Source organism: Agelaius tricolor, unplaced genomic scaffold, assembly GCF_023055355.1.
Source record: "Agelaius tricolor isolate 1412-34295 unplaced genomic scaffold, bAgeTri1.0.p SCAF_5, whole genome shotgun sequence".
In the NCBI taxonomy this organism is placed as follows: domain Eukaryota; kingdom Metazoa; phylum Chordata; class Aves; order Passeriformes; family Icteridae; genus Agelaius; species Agelaius tricolor.
Window position 1 is genome coordinate 52,435,163 of NW_027269265.1, and position 15,535 is coordinate 52,450,697.

A 15,535-nucleotide genomic window follows, 5' to 3' on the forward strand; every position below is an offset into this window, starting at 1 on the left:
ACTGGAAAGAGTATGGATTAAAAACCTTTCTAATTATGTATAGAATTTTCTTTAAAGGAAAGATAAGGAAGGTAAATACACCATTTCCCATGAAAAAAAAGAACCATGCCCATCACACTGCTATGATGCCTAAACTTGAAACCTAGTAAATATAAAGCTTTGCTAATTGCTCTGGTACACCTACCTCCTTGCTGTGCCTGTCAACTGGTCATTTTATCCATTCTAATTTCCTGATCTGTTAATGAATTCTGCTCCCATTTCTGCCTTGGCTTCGAAAGATCCAAACAGATAAGCCAAGTAACTAGACAGAGGAAAGAGTTATATTAATTACATATTTTAATTCTTACATAAAACAAGGAAAAATTAAGAAAAAACTACTCCAAACCTTAGCATTCTTAAACTTCAAAATACCATCAGAAACATGATGAAATTACTTGGGGTAAAAGTGTATCACACTTCTCTGAAAATAAAAATTCTTTCCCCAAACAAACATGCTCCTCAATATTGTCCTGTAAGAATTAGAGTTGTTTAATTTTTCCCATAATCTCAGAATGTTCCAATTTATTTGTGTCCCTAGAAGAGGTCAAATCAGAGCCAGTTTCTTTTTTTGCAGAGCTGCATTGAGGTACCTTGTTGATACAACCCTTCAACATTTGAGAGCTCTGACTCACAGTGCCACACTTTTAACCACACCACCCGTACAATGCAATTGTATTTGGATCAAAACTCATTTTTCACAATTCTCTTGTACTAAAGCCAAGAGATTCCTTAAGCTTAAAAGAACTCTAACATTTCTTCCAAAGTAACTTTATTGCACAATTCATACACAAAGTTTAATATAGTGGAATGTTCTTAGCTGTTAATACCATCTCTAATGTTTAAGTTACAATTTCACATTAAACCTGTAAGAAATGTTCACTTAACACAGGAAAGTTAATTTATTCTAATGCCCCCCACCAACAGCTCTTTGTAGTAATTCACATTTTCAAGGTCTAGCTTCTGGAACTCATTGCCATGTCCATACCAATGGATTGATTCCTTTTCCAAAACTGTTTGCTAAGTGTTGCACTTCAGACTAAGTAATGCCAACCAGTACCAAATTATTAGGTTTTCAGTGTTAAAGTATCTATTTCTCCATATAACATACAGTACATATATTTTACAAGGCACACATTACAGTATCTACATCACAGCAGTGTGAATTACAGCAACTTAATTTAAAAAAGCTGTACAGAATACAAAGTTTACTTTTTCACTATTTAAATTATTTTGCATTAGTTTATATTGTAATTGTCATTATGCTGCAATTAACAACTTGTTTGCATCACTATAAAATTACATTTTAAGAAGTTCATGTAAGTTCTCAGCAGAAAGTCAACTTATAAAATCTCAGTTCAGAAGTATAATTCTTGAAGTACTTGAAAAATAAAGTTAGCTTGAGTCTTTCATTTAGATGCTCTTTCTGTTCCAGTGATATAAAAAGTTTAAAAAATTCAAAGATTATCTGAAAGTTCTGAACATGGACTAATGCAACCTCAAAAAGCAAAAAGAAACCAAACTGGTGCATTATTAGGAATATCTGCACATGTTTTAGTGGGAAATCCTGGGCCAGTAACGATTTCCAGCCCCAACAACAACCGCCTTTATGCAACCAAACACTCCATACATTTACTGAAGAATATCTCATTGCTATCAATGGCTTAAGAAAGGGGGGAAAAAAAGAGTTCTCAGCTATATACACTCCTAAAAGGATTTTTCCATAGCTAAATACAGATTTACACACTAAGCCATACTGGATCTCAGGTGACAGAAACATGAAGGGTATGTTGCTTCTCTGTCTTAAAACCTATGATAAATCTGACAATGGTGTCACAAACCAAGCTCAAACAGGTGCCATACTCGGTGCACATTCTTTAACAAATTGATGTAATTAAGTTACTTTGTAGCCAATTAAGAAAAATAACCTAAATGTGCATATCTACATGTGCACATGCCTTTTAGTTCAGAACCTGTGACAAAAGGACTTAAGCCTTATGGCATCATGGAATTTTAACAGGTATGGTAAGGAAAAATGCAGTCTCACAGTAAGCAAGATTTATGCTGTTATTCCTTCAAATGCTACACTTGAATATTTTAACTTGAGGTTACTGAGTGAGAAAAAGTAGTATTTGTTAATATACATATATATATATAAAATTAATTCTCTACAGTAGCCATTTATTTCCATAATACTATTTATGCACAAGAGGCTTAAGATGGGTTTCCTGAATACGAATAATTTTAGACTGTCTAAACTCAGCTCTTAAAGATTTTATTCTGCTAAACACAAAATACTGTTGCACTCCAGTTGAGATACCCCTTTTCCAAGCTGTCATATGTGCATCTTCCTCCAAGACACATTATTGTTGAAGAAGTTTCCCTCTGCTACATAAAAGCATATTGCACTTGTAGATATTAAGTAGAGCACCCTTACTTAGATTATCACTTGTAACTCTTCATATACCTTTTAACTCTGATCTCATCACTTCAAAAACTCAAGAGGAGCAGATAAAGCCACAGCATCAGACTAAACTACACCTTAAGTGCTAATTCAAATAAAGGCATTCTCTTCAGATATGCCCAATGTTTAGAAATAATTTTAGCTGTTCTTTATCAAAAACTACTGAAGCTGATTTACTGCTTTTAGGATTGTGTACGAAACTGTTTAATGTTTCCAAGCTAATAAGACTATGCTAAACATGTATTTAAAAAAATATTCTGAGATAAGTCTTGTTAGAAGAATAAGGGGAATTGCACAAGTACATTTACAGACCTGCCTACACTCTCAAAAACAGATTTAAAATAATTAATACTAAAAGTCATAACAGATCAGATTAAGTATCTGTAAACACTAAGAGCAGCAATAACTTCCTACTGAAGAACAGGCAGTGGGACTCCTTCAAGTTTCAACAGTAAAATTTCAAATTAATAACCACTAGTGCTAACTCATCATCTTTATTCACATTAGTTGTGAATAAGGGACTGCTTTGAAGGGTAGGAACTGTGAGGTCAAGCCATCTGCCACGGTTCATCTCTGTAGCAGTACACTGTGATGCTCAAACAGCAGTTTGCAGTTGTAGTTGTGCTGTTACAAGTTGCTTCATTGAGTAGTTGAACTGCTAATTAATATCAAACGTTGTTAAAGAAAACTGTGTTAATGATCCAAGAGTTTGCTGAAAGAACAGTTCAATAACGAGGACTGCACACACAGAGACTTGCTCAGATCCCCTGTGCTTGAGGAGAGCAGCGCAGACTCACAGCAGCCAAGAGGAGAAGGGAAGGACAGACTGTGCAAGAACGGCAAGGAGGGGTGAAACCAGACGCCGGGGAAAACAAAAGCTTCAAGTGGTTCTGCCATGATCAGCCTGTGGGCAGGGTCAGGGTCTGTGGGGCTGCCCAGCCTCATCCACCATGTTAAGGATGTAAGTGGCAATGTCATCTTCTGTAGGGGCCTCTGACACCACCCAGGAGTCTCCTGCCCCAGTCACCTGCCGGCGGCACACGGGACAGTTTCTGTGGCGGTCACTCCTGTTAGGAAGGCACAGAAATGAGTGCTTTTCACTCATGGTCTTTTGCTGGCCAGAAAAAGCCACAAGAGCCCCCAAAAGGACAAACAAAACCCAAACAAAAACCAGCCCAGTGAGAACTTCAAGAATGATCACATCAACTGGATTAAGCCACCTATTAAGCCACCTTTTTGTGTTTAAAAACTTCTTTCTTTGTGAGGAGGATTTCTGAATGCAGCTCCATTCTTTGAGTGAAAATTTGGAATCATGTTCCTCCTAATCCTTTGCTCAGGTCAGACAGGATCATCTGGCTACCTGGCCAGAAAGCTTAAATGGAAATTCACTGTCTAAATTAATTCTTCCTATCTTCAGGAATTCAGCTGAGGTCCTTAGAAACCAATCTCCATAGGCTTCCAAGATAAAGAGAAGAAGGAGCCTTTTCCAGGGTCATGCAGCCCACAGATGTTTAGAACTGGTCCCCTGGAGTCCCAACTCCCTCCACCATCTCAAGAGTCTCCAACACTTATGTTTGAGCTGGGAGCCTCCATTATGCCTTAATTAAGAGGAGATCAACCTTAACAATTGCAGACCAAAAAAAAAAGCATGGTGCAGCTGGAACTTAGTGAGGAGTTCAGCTGATTCATCAGCCAAAGCAGTGTATAATCCACTCTCCAGCAGAGTCACTAAACTAAGCCCTGTCCTGCTGATAGATGTTAGGACATTTTCCCAGAAGAGAGAAATGACTTGCTGTATTCTGAGATCCAGTGATTTTTACTATGTTTTTTTCCTTGTGGAAGCCTGGTGTTTGTTACAAGAGTAACTTCCCTGGTAAGTCTTTCAAAAAGCCACAAAACAAATTCTTATGCACAAATTACGTGTAAACCCATTTGCATTAACTAGCCAAAAATACCCTTTTTGAACAGAGCAGGTCTGTGTCCCCTAATGCCAGACTGCCTGGACACTTCCCTAATCCCTGAAGGCCTGTACGGTCAGACAAGAGCTGTATTCCTCCACAAAGAAATTCTTCTCTCCCACTTTTCCAAGAACTGGTGTATCAGAGATGCAGAAGCTGAAAAGGTGTTCAATTTACTGTGAAGCTGAACACTGTAAGCTACACATGATATACATTGTTATAAATTTGAAGGTGCTGCCATGGAGAAGAACTATCTTCCTGGAAGAGTCTGATATAGTTAAATGAGTAAATTGTATGCCATTTATCTGAAGTGAAAGCATAACATATGGAAAAAAACCTCCCTGATAGTTATTTCCCAAGTAAGTGACAGACAGTCCAACTTGCCTTCATATTTGCACAGTCTTAACAAGCCTTAAATGAGATTTATGAAGCATAACATGCCAGCATTGCATATACCATCTTCTCAAGTTTCTGAGCAAGACTGTAACAATTCAATTTTAGAAGAATAAAAAGATGTAAGAAATTACAAAAACAAATGCTGAACGGCATTTTCACATCTCTTTTTTACAAAATTTCCTGCCTTCTTTCTGCTTCAGTCTGCTTTTACTCAATTTTAAATTATTTGGCAACCACAGAATCTGTCAAATCAAACTGAAACATGCATACTATAAAATAATTAATATCCTTTCATCTATATTACCATTTATCAATGCATTTCTGGCAGAAACTGTGAGCACATGGCAGGATTAGATCAGCACGCCCATCCATGCAGATGCAACATTCCTCTTCATCTGTCAGCTGTTTAACCCTGCAGAAGAGAAGACACTGTTTTCTTCCAGATGTTTGATATTTATGCCCCAGTAACTACACCAGTTATTACATTTTTCATAATAATTAGTGATGGCCAGAAAGAAACACCCCTGCTTTTAATTTGTGAATGGGCTACTTATGTCATCCCAGCCTATGTCAGCAGTGAACTAAACTAAGCCAGAATGTGCATTTATTTTTTGTGTCAGGTTTTTGTGTTAGTATTTGTGTCAGGTGCTTTTGGTGTTGTCAAGGGTTCTGTACATTCCTTTTCATATCAACAAGGAAGTGTGAGAGTTGTAACTGTTTCATATCACATGACTGGGCAGAAGAACAGAAACACTGTTTACATTAAGGCAGGAGAAGAACCTGCCTTCCTGTCACTGCACCTTAGGCTGAACTAATTCATAACGAACTTTGCCAAATTTCTGTGTGCTGGATTATATCCTAGACAAAAACATGCATGTCAAGAGGATGACTACCAGAATGCAGCTTCACTCATTTCAGATGGCACCAAAATGCCAGGAGCTAAACTACTCACTAGATTGAAAAGGCTGATTTTAGCTTGCAATATGCTCCATATGAGTGCTCCTCAAATTAGGACTCTCAAGATGACTGTTACCACAGCTTTTCCAGTTAAACTCCCAGGTGTTTCTGTTGGTGGGGAAGCTTAAAAATTATCTCACTACCCAAGATAGATGTTGACATTTTATATCTTTTTCCCAAATATGAGATATCTTTATCTAATGTTCTTATCAGGAGTATCTCAAATACTGGCACCATCAAGACTTCTCAAGGGCAAAAAGGTGCAGAGCATCCTCAGCTTTCACTGGCCTAACCAGACATGTAAAGTTTGCAATTTTATAGTCACAGCTCACTTCCAAAACAACCAAGGAAGTGTTCTAAAATGCCTGGGTTTTCCAAAAAACCTAATTTGGGAATCCCTGTTCTGACCTGAGGGACAGAGATAGCATTCTAGAAAAAAATGTCATTTCAGGAGTTAGTCCGCCTTAATGACTATTGACCAGACAATTTTTGCTTAGGTATCTAAGGGAGCTTGTCAAATACAGATTCATTTTTGACCTGTACAGAATAGCCAGCTACTAAACAGCAGTCAGCATGCCTTTGTTTTCTCTTCCAGTAAGTCCTTGGGGTTTCCTTTTCAATTTGCTTTTGGAGAAATACTTTAAAATTACAGATTTTTTTTTTACAGATGGCAGTTTGCATACAATGAGTACAACAATTTCCACGAAGCCTGCTTAACTCTGTTCTTTAGACCTGTTCCCTTCTCGTTTTTCTCCCCCATGCAATTCTCAGTACTAACCTTTAATAGCACTTGAATTTTTGAGATTTGCTGGTGTCTATACAAGCAATTATACAAGGCCTATTTATAAAGCTTCTGCAAAGTCAGCTTTAGTCACAGTACTAAGTTCCTGAAGAAACAGTAAAATAAAGGAGTGACAGACAAAGGAAATGCTTATCTCTTTGTTATCAGAATGTATAAACCACTTAGGCATATTTTGAATGCTCTGAATAGGAAGTGGATGTTGTAGAGATATGGGGCATTATTCTAGGGGAAAAAGTTAAGAAGAATTGAACAGATAACACTTGCTATTTTTAGATAGCGAGGGCTAACTTTGCAGAGCTGAAAAATATCTGAAGATGAGAAGAACTTAGGCAAATGGGTGGTTATCACAGAAAAATATACAGAAGATTTCATTGGTGTAGAATATTTGAAGGTGCTTCAGCTTATATTTTCCTTAGTAACTTGAAAAACTTGGCTGAGACACAAGCTCACCAAACTTCATCATATTAGCAAAGTATACTCTGTTTTCATTTGTGACTGATACTGTCTCCAGTAATGAAGTTTACAAACAAGAAGGATGCTCATCTCCTGTCTCCAAGTCTGAAAAACTGAAAAAAACTCACATAGGAAATTTTTTATTTTCGTCATTGACTTTAGCAATTTATAAAGTTGTTTTGCCAAAGTACCTGGGGTCTATGTTGTTTGTCTGTTTGAAGCAAAAGACCATCTCCAGAAAAATGTGTGTTCTGGTATAACCTTGAGAAAGCAATTTTCCTGTTCTTTCTCAAACATGTTCACAATTTACAGGAAACTAAATGAAATTAAAATAATACCTTCTGCAATCCAATGACAGAAAAACCAGAGGGCTCTGTGGAGTGACAACACAGGTGACCCCTTTTTCCTTTCAACAGCTGAAGAGTGACACTCAAGCTGTTTCATGAAAATACCTGGCTGCCAGCTCTTCACTGGTGAACACAGAGAACTCTACCATTTACTACCTTTTCCTGTAAAACCTAGCTCTACCTCACTTTAAACTGACTTAGGACCATGAACTTATTCAGGAAAAGTATGGAATTACTGGTAGCAGCAACACTTTCACACAGGGAAAGGGTGACAACCTTCTTGCTTTTACATTCAGTTTGAACTCAAGTTATTGCAGGTGTTGACCTCAGTCTTTTGTTTTTCCTCTGGTTAACAAAGCAGAAGGTCAGCATGAGTGAGACAATTCACATTTTTTCAGTCTTGCAAGTTAAATTATTACCATAATGGATGGGTTTCTAGTGGCAACAGATGGGAACTTCCACATGCCAAAAGTAAGAGGAAGAGAAAGTTTAAGTGGAACAATAACAAAATCTGTTTAAACAAACACTGTCAAACCCCCTGGATTTGTAGCTGCAGCTGATTCCGTTTCCTCCTGTTCCCTTATTCAGGACATTCAGCATGTACTATGTTTCTGCTGGACCTGATCTCTAAACTGAAGCTAAGGTATGGTAGCACCATATTTCAGGATTTAACCCAAGTGCACTGCAACTCCCTTGGTGCAAGGGAAGGTGTCTGTTCCTGTTTGTGATGGCACAAAGCTCTGCAGCTATCAAGAACAAGCAGGTGTTTGCAGTTCAGGTTTGAAGCACAACTCCCAAAATGCTTATGCTGTAACTGTGTATCAAAATACCTTCCCATCCACAAGCTGGCCTGACACGAAGACAGAGACCTCCAACTCTCAGCAGCTTCTTCAGAAGTATCACTCTGTGCAAGAACTCCTGCTGCTTGATTGGTGATGTCTTTATAAAGTTGAGTGAACTGATATAAGTTCAAGATTCTGGAAGCTTCCACGATGCCACTTGTTTTATTTATCTTAAGATATGAGAATTGTTTACAATTACTTATCAGGTTTTAACTTGGCATTGCTCAGAATGTTTGCACAGCACTGCAGTTCTCATGTAAGGCAGCAGTCTCCTTCCTAAGTGTCCTTCACCACATTAACAAGCTGCAATCTGCCTCAGCAAGAGTCAGGACTGCCCACAGCTGCAGCGTGAGGAACACCACAGGCAGCACCACAATTTTAGGGCGAGGCAATTGCCATCACTGCTCAAATGGATTCAGGTGTGAGTAGGGACCCAACACCCAAAGAAATGGGCTGAACTTAGATCCAAGCACAGGAAAATCAGTCATTTAATATCTGAACTTAAAATTGCCTACAGTGATGGCTGCCTTAACAAAAACTAGGAGTAAACAGAAAAGTAACAACTGTTGGTTTCAAACAGAGTTTGAGGGTTGCCTTGTTTAACCACATATTAAGATTGCTCAGGGGACTCAGGATCATTAAAGGACTTTACCTTTAAGGATAGGCTAGAGAGGGGAAAATCTCCTCATTAGACAGAGCAAATTTCATAAGTTTTTGTCATAAATTAAAACATTTAATCTTTAGATTGGTTTTCTAAGGGATCAGACTATGTACAGGCACATTAGCTCAACTGATAATGCCTGAAAACCTGATTAATTTATACTACTAATTTCAAAATCTACAGTTGGCAGTTTGTTGTACCATTCGATTACTTAACCTCACAAATCACCTGCATTCGTAACTAAAGGGCTGTAAATGCTCCACTGCAAGGCATCACTCCTTTAAACTTAGTTATGTTTTTGTTGCCATGCTTTTTGCAGAAACTTAGCATTTAGACTTACTTTATCTCCAACAGCATCTTTGAATGCATCATCTATATCAAAACACATGTAGCAGGTGTTGGATTTTACAAGTAAAACTGACAGTCCTCAAATCTGTGCACACAACCTGCCCATCAAATTAAAATGTTCACACTTACTTTGGTACATATTATCCTAACGATCACCTTCCAGAAAGCAGAAGAATCAGACCCAGGCTGCACTTCAAATAACAGATGTTTGTCTTGTCCAGAAGCCAATTTTGCAGTACTGAAACAAAGCAACATCAGTTTAAAGCCATGTGCTGGACCTGCAAAGATCAGCAGCCTCAGCCAAGTGCAATTATTTATGGTTCACCTGTCTCCTCTCTATCCCTAAAAGAGATTTCAGCAATACTGCCCAGGGACAGCAAATTATAGAATATGACTTTCTTAGGATGTCATTGAATACACAATCCATTTCACTTTAAACTGCACAGCAAACTTCAGAAAATGTTGTGCAAGTCTTCTGATCCAGCACCAGCAAGCAGGTGTACTTTATAGACATTTAAATTCACATATACTCTCACTGTTTATTACACTAATCACACCATCTCTTCTCCAATCTGAAAAGTTATTTCCTCAACAGGTATGTAAAAAAAAAAGCCTGTGAGTACCAGCATATGCTGATGAGGTGACTTTTTGTTAGTATACATTAATAATGAGGTAGTCAGTGAACGTGTCAGGTGACCTAAGACTTGTTTCTTTAATGGAGCACAGACACAACATTCTATTCCACAAGAATCAGAGTATATTCAGGCTTAAGTAAACACTAGAAAGAAAGAAACTACTTGAAAAACAGTAATTTAGAGTGAATTATACTAATATATGCCTGGAGTCTCAGGCAAAACATCAGGTTATGTTCTCCAAAATCTATTTATGTGTCTACCCAGAAGACAGCTGTGTGTTTTTCAAGGTCATTCAGGAAAGTATGACCCTCTCCCAGATAATTTCTAAACTGAATACAAATTCACATTTTAGTTAAACAGCCAGCATTACAAAGCCCTTATTCAGTGTGTGTGTGTTTCCACTTCATTTTATCACTGTCACAGTATACCATAAATACAGGCTAAAAATGACAACGCTGCTTTTTTGCTCATTTCCTTTTACTGTCATTGTACTGGTCTAGCAAAAGGCAGGCAATGAAAAATCGGACAAAAAAGCAGCCTTTTGTTTGGGATTATCTAGGTCACTGGTTTGGGACAGTAAGATACATCTCATCCTTAATGAGGAGCATCCTGGCATGTCTGCAGAGGTGGCAGGGATGGCCACCAACAGTTCTGTCTCAGGTGCCACCCTCCTCATGTAGATCTGCTGTCCCTAGCAGGCTCCTGCTTCTCCTTCCTACCCAAACTGACAAGCAGAGAGGAAGCAGCATTGCCTCTTCAGCTAGAAGGGAGAACAATAAGGGACACTAACAAAAAGATGACCCTAAACCACCTTTTGTGAACTTTTAAGAGAGAGCAACACTTGCTGGAAGAAGAGTACTGTGAATTAAGGAGGAGAAAAGGCTTTGGTTTCGAAGTGTAATTACAACCATTATAAAAACAGAAAGAAATGAAAGATAATTTGAGAAAACCATTGGGCCAGTTCTGGCTTACCAGCACACAGTAATATATTGCACACAAGGTCTTTGTAAAACACAAAAAAAAAAAAAAAGAAAAAGAAGCAAAGTAAGGCTTACATATCATTGAGTTCAGCTACTCTTCCCAGAAACTCTTCATAGGTTAGGAAACCACTTTCTTGAACCAAAGAGGCATGCTTTGCTACTTTTTCTGGCAACTTGTTAATTACAGTTTGTGTGTGGTTTGAAATCTGTTGACCCATGGTGAAGCTCTTCACCTCAGTTTTGCAGAGAGAAGTTCTCATTCACTTGTAGAGTCTCTGCCAAAAATATTTGAGAGTTACATTTGTGTGTTTGTGAATGGCTACTCCCTCACTTTCTTTTAGCCTACAGTAATTATTCCACAAGTAACACAAGTAACTGAATAGTTAGATCAGAAACAGTGCAGAACACTTCAAAGAGTCTGGAATGTGGCATTATAATCTCACTAAAAATGTACTATTTTGCTTACAGCAATACTTATATTAAATTGAGATAACTTTCCACACAGATTCGGCTCCAACACACACATATATAAATACATTCAATGGAATGGGAAAAAAATCTTAAGATGACAATGGTAATTTATGACAAACTTTGTTTATTCTAAATATTTGTGCGTGTGAATATCAGAATGCTTGCAAGTAAGCACATCAATGTCTCTTTATACATAGACATCACATTAGGAATCAGCTTTCTTACATCAAACTTACATTGGCAGATCAAAAGAACTCCCACAGCATTCTGAAACTGGTAAGCCAGGGAATCTATGTCAGTATAAACCAATTTAGAGACCTCCCTATCCACACAAAACACCCAACTTTAGCCTGTATTACAGAACTGACTTGCTCAAATGTCTTCAACTCCAACTTACTTCATCTTTCCTTCACTACCAAATCTTTTTCCCCAAAAGTCTGCCGAAGGATTAATGCCATGCCCTCTAAGTATTTATCTACTTACTCCCCTTGATCCCCCTGCATTTGACTTCCCCCAAAATGCCTCTCTGCAGAGTTCATTGTTCGTCAAGGAAACCAGTTGTGTCAGGCCCTTTTAAGCCTTCTACAGATGGGAGGCGTGTGAGGGCAAGGAACTGCAGGACATCCACCTAAATTCACACACGGAGCAGTCTGACATGAGCTGCGTTACCAACTCCTGAAGGGAGACACCACAGAGAAAGCAGCACTTTGTCCTGCGGGCAGCTGCAGCAGCACTTGCGCTTAACCCCGCCCAAAACAAAATTTACAGCTGTTGAGATCTCACCACGGTACGAGGAAAACACAGCACACCAAGCGAGCATACTGAAGTACCATGCAATTTCACCACAGTAAGCTTCCAATTTATGGCCGGAATTGTGACTAAATTCTGTTCCCACACATGCTCCCCCTCCAGCCACTTTTCTCCTTCCCGGTAAGGCTCCAGCCGCCTCCTGCCCCGCTCTCCGGGGAGTGTTTGGTGAGCACACGCCCAGGCCCACACGTCAGCAGCACAGCCGGTCACCCTGCGGACACCTCCTGCCGGACCTGCCGCCCTTGTGCTCCCTCCCCCGAGCTTCTCAGGGAGCACCGTGCCTCCTGCGGCCTGCCGAGCTCAGCATCTAAATCCCAGCACTGAAAAGTTTGGGGAGAAACACCTGCGAGGGCGTTTGCACATCTGGATATCGGGAAAAGTTTCACCCCGGGGGTGGTCGAGCACTGAACAGGCTCTCCAGGCAAGTGGTCACAGCAGCGACTCTGAGAGAGTTCAAGAAGCGTTTGAAGAACACTCTCAGGCACATGGGGGTGACTCTTGGGGTGTCCTGTGCAGGGCCAGGAGTTGGACTTTGACCCCTGTGAGTCCCTTCCAACAAAGCACTCCATGAAATGTTCCCTATTGTCACCCTTCCAAGACCTCACACACTCCGCGTCACCCGCAGACCCACGAAGCGCCCCCAGCGGCGCGGACGGGCCTGGGCACGGCCCCTCACGGCTCAGGCGCGCCCCGCCCGCCCTCCCCCGGTGCCGGCCCTCAGCGCCGGGCGCGGGACGGGCCGCGCTCAGCCCGGCTGCGTCACGGCCGCCCCGCCCGCTCCCCCCGCCCGGCCCTGCCCGCACCCGCCGGCTTCCCCCGGGCCGGGCCTTGCGCTCGGCGCCGAGGGGCGGCGGGGGGCGGGTCCCCGCTCACCGCATCCCCGGCACATCCCGCGGAGGAGCCGCCACCGCCCCACGGGCACCGCAGCGCCGCGGCCGCTCCCCCGCGCCGCGCAGGCGCGCGCTCGGCGGCGGCGCGCGGGGGTGACGCAAGCGCGCGGCTCGCGCCGTTGTTGCCGGGACACGGTGGACGCGAGGCCGGGAGCGGGGCCCGGGCGGCTCTGCCCTCGCCGCCGCTCTCACGGCGGGGCCCGGGCGGCTCTGCCCTCGCCGCCCCTCTCACGGCGGCCCCTGCGCCGCTCACAGCCCTCGGCCTCCTTCCCTCTGTCCCGGTCCCGGCTGTAAGGCCACTGCACCCAGGGCAGCCGGCGGTGGCGTTCTCGCCTAGGGGAGCGGGCCCCGCCAGAACATCCATAGATAGGGTCGATTAGGTTGGAAAAGGTCTGAGATCATCGAGTCCAACCGAACAGCACCCTGCCACTTAGACCATGGCACTGAGTGCCACGGCCAGTCGTTCCTTAAACACCTCCAGGGACGGTGACTCCAGCACGGCCCTGGGCAGCCCATTTCAATGTGTAATCAACCCTTCTGTGAAGAAATTCCTGCTACTGTCGAACCTGAACCTCCCCTGGCACAGCCTACGTCCTCTCATCCTGTCGCTGCTTTCCCGGGAGAAGAGACCAACCCTCTCCTGGTCACAGCCTCCTTTCAGGCAGTTGTAGGGAGTGATAAGGGCAGCCCTGAGCCTCCCGTTCCCCAGGCTAAACACACCCAGCTCCCTCATAATAATTTTGCTCCCGACCCTTCTCCAGCTCCATTGCCCTTCTCTGGGCTCGTTCCAGTCCCTCACTGTCTTTCCTAATAGGTCCAGAACAGGTCATAGCACTCAATGTGTGGCCTCACCAGTGCCCAGTGAAGGGGGACAATCCCTGCCCTGCTGGCAACACTATTATCCATTCTGACACACAGCAGAAGTGCTGTATAGAGCTGGTTTGTGTAAGAAAAACTCTGTAATAGCTGGGCTGACAAAAACAGGATCACTTTTCACCTTTCTGCACCCTCAGCAGATGCACACTCAGTGCTGCACTGTCCTGGATTCACAGTGCCTTCACTCTTAACTGTGAGCTCTATTAAATAGTGATTTCAATGATGCTTAATGGAGTCTGAGTGCCTGGCTCAGTGGGATCATCCCAGGCCACAGCTGCTGGTGCAAATCCCGGGCTGCAGGGAGGATGTGGGCGGTGGATGTGAGTGGCAAAGGTCAATGCTCGCTGACCTTTTCACAAAAAAACCCAACACCCATAAACGACAACAAGCCATTGAGAAACAGACATCCTAGAACATCCTATGGGTCATGCACATCCTGATGCTGTAATATTTAATTCTACTTTTTTTTTTTTCTTAATTTTAAGAGGAGAAAAGGAGTAGTACTTCCCTTTCCTGCCTGCTTCTGTTCACACATGGACACATGTACTTCCCACGCCAAAGGCATCCCTATATTCCAGGCAGGGATTGGGCTGGACTGGAAACCTTGCTGTGTTTCCTGCGGGCCAAGCACCCCTTTTGCCTAAGGTCAGCAAACATCTGTAGCCTCAGTGTGGGAATCTGAGTAGTGTTACCATCAAGTGACAAGAACAGACTGTGCTCTCCTGCTCAGTGGGATGAGTTCTTAGTCCAAGGTGCTTGAGCAGCTCTGGCACATCAAGGAGCTTCAGAACTGTTGAGAAGGTCTCATTCAAAAAAAAAAGCACAACACTTGAGAAAAATCAGAAACATAACGAAGAATTTCTCTTAAGTTTCTACTACCTCTAGTTAAGGGTTTGGTGTTTGACACTCTTGGTCTAGATACTTGAATAAATGTTTCCTGTTTGCCTTGTAGTAGGTGCATCCCCTGCAATTCCATTGAACAATGAGCAGGAATGTTTTGTACTTTCCAATGGCAATGTGACTGAGTTGTGCTAACTACATAGAGACAATATCAAATAGAGAACTTGTTGATTAGTACTTAGAGCTGCCTTAATTCCATACAGAGCAGTGTAATAGCTCCTTTAGCCCTTGTGGTGTTGGCATAAATTGTGTAGCGAAATGGAAAGGCAGATCAAACCATCTGCATTGGTCAGGTAGCAGTAGCAAGGTCAGGATGAATGCTGAATTTTTAAGGTACATGATAAAATAAGACACTTAAAGATTAAGACAATGTCTTATTAAAACAGTACATTTTTTTAGCAAGTAAACACCTCAGGGAAAAAGTACCCTTATTTCGCTCTAAAACAGAGGCACATTGTAATTATCTCTTGGCTGTAGGGAAAAAAATAGAGAAACAGGAAATTTCTAATCTCTAAAACATGGAAAAGAGAGGCAGAAGGAAGATTTTAAAAATTTCCCAAACTACCTGGAATCCACTACGTTTGCCTGTGTCCTCAGGCCCATTTGCTACTCTGGCACCTTCATGACTGGTGGCTGTGGCTCCTCCTGATGGCCTTACTTGTGCTGGCTACTCCTCACAGAGCACGTCCATTCAGGACACAGGGTGTTA

The 15,535-nt window shown here is 42.0% G+C and overlaps 2 protein-coding genes across 4 annotated transcripts in view; one reads left to right on the forward strand and one right to left on the reverse strand.

Moving 5' to 3' along the window:
- The window catches only part of AMPD3 (adenosine monophosphate deaminase 3), a 43,403-nt gene extending 35,154 nt beyond the window's left edge, over nt 1-8,249 (forward strand). Inside the window, exon 16 of the mRNA XM_071427968.1 lies at nt 8,002-8,249. Coding sequence (XP_071284069.1) covers nt 8,002-8,044 — 43 coding nt within the window. The 3' untranslated portion in view covers nt 8,045-8,249. The remainder of the gene's footprint in view (nt 1-8,001) is intronic.
- On the reverse strand, nt 792-13,143 carry RNF141 (ring finger protein 141). Of its 3 annotated transcripts, XM_071427972.1 has the most exons (7): nt 13,034-13,102; nt 11,587-11,623; nt 10,955-11,154; nt 9,394-9,502; nt 8,244-8,425; nt 5,159-5,266; nt 792-3,567 (listed from the first exon to the last, which is right to left on the reverse strand). In XM_071427972.1, exons 3-7 carry the CDS (start codon nt 11,137-11,139, stop codon nt 3,417-3,419), a joined length of 735 nt encoding a protein of 244 aa, XP_071284073.1. In that variant the 5' UTR covers nt 11,140-11,154; nt 11,587-11,623; nt 13,034-13,102; the 3' UTR covers nt 792-3,416. The 3 variants fall into 3 exon arrangements, with proteins under 3 accessions (XP_071284073.1, XP_071284071.1, XP_071284072.1); XM_071427970.1 differs by lacking the exon at nt 11,587-11,623 and having other exon boundaries at nt 13,034-13,143; XM_071427971.1 differs by lacking the exon at nt 11,587-11,623 and having other exon boundaries at nt 12,964-13,108.
- Nucleotides 13,144-15,535: the final 2,392 nt, after the last annotated feature.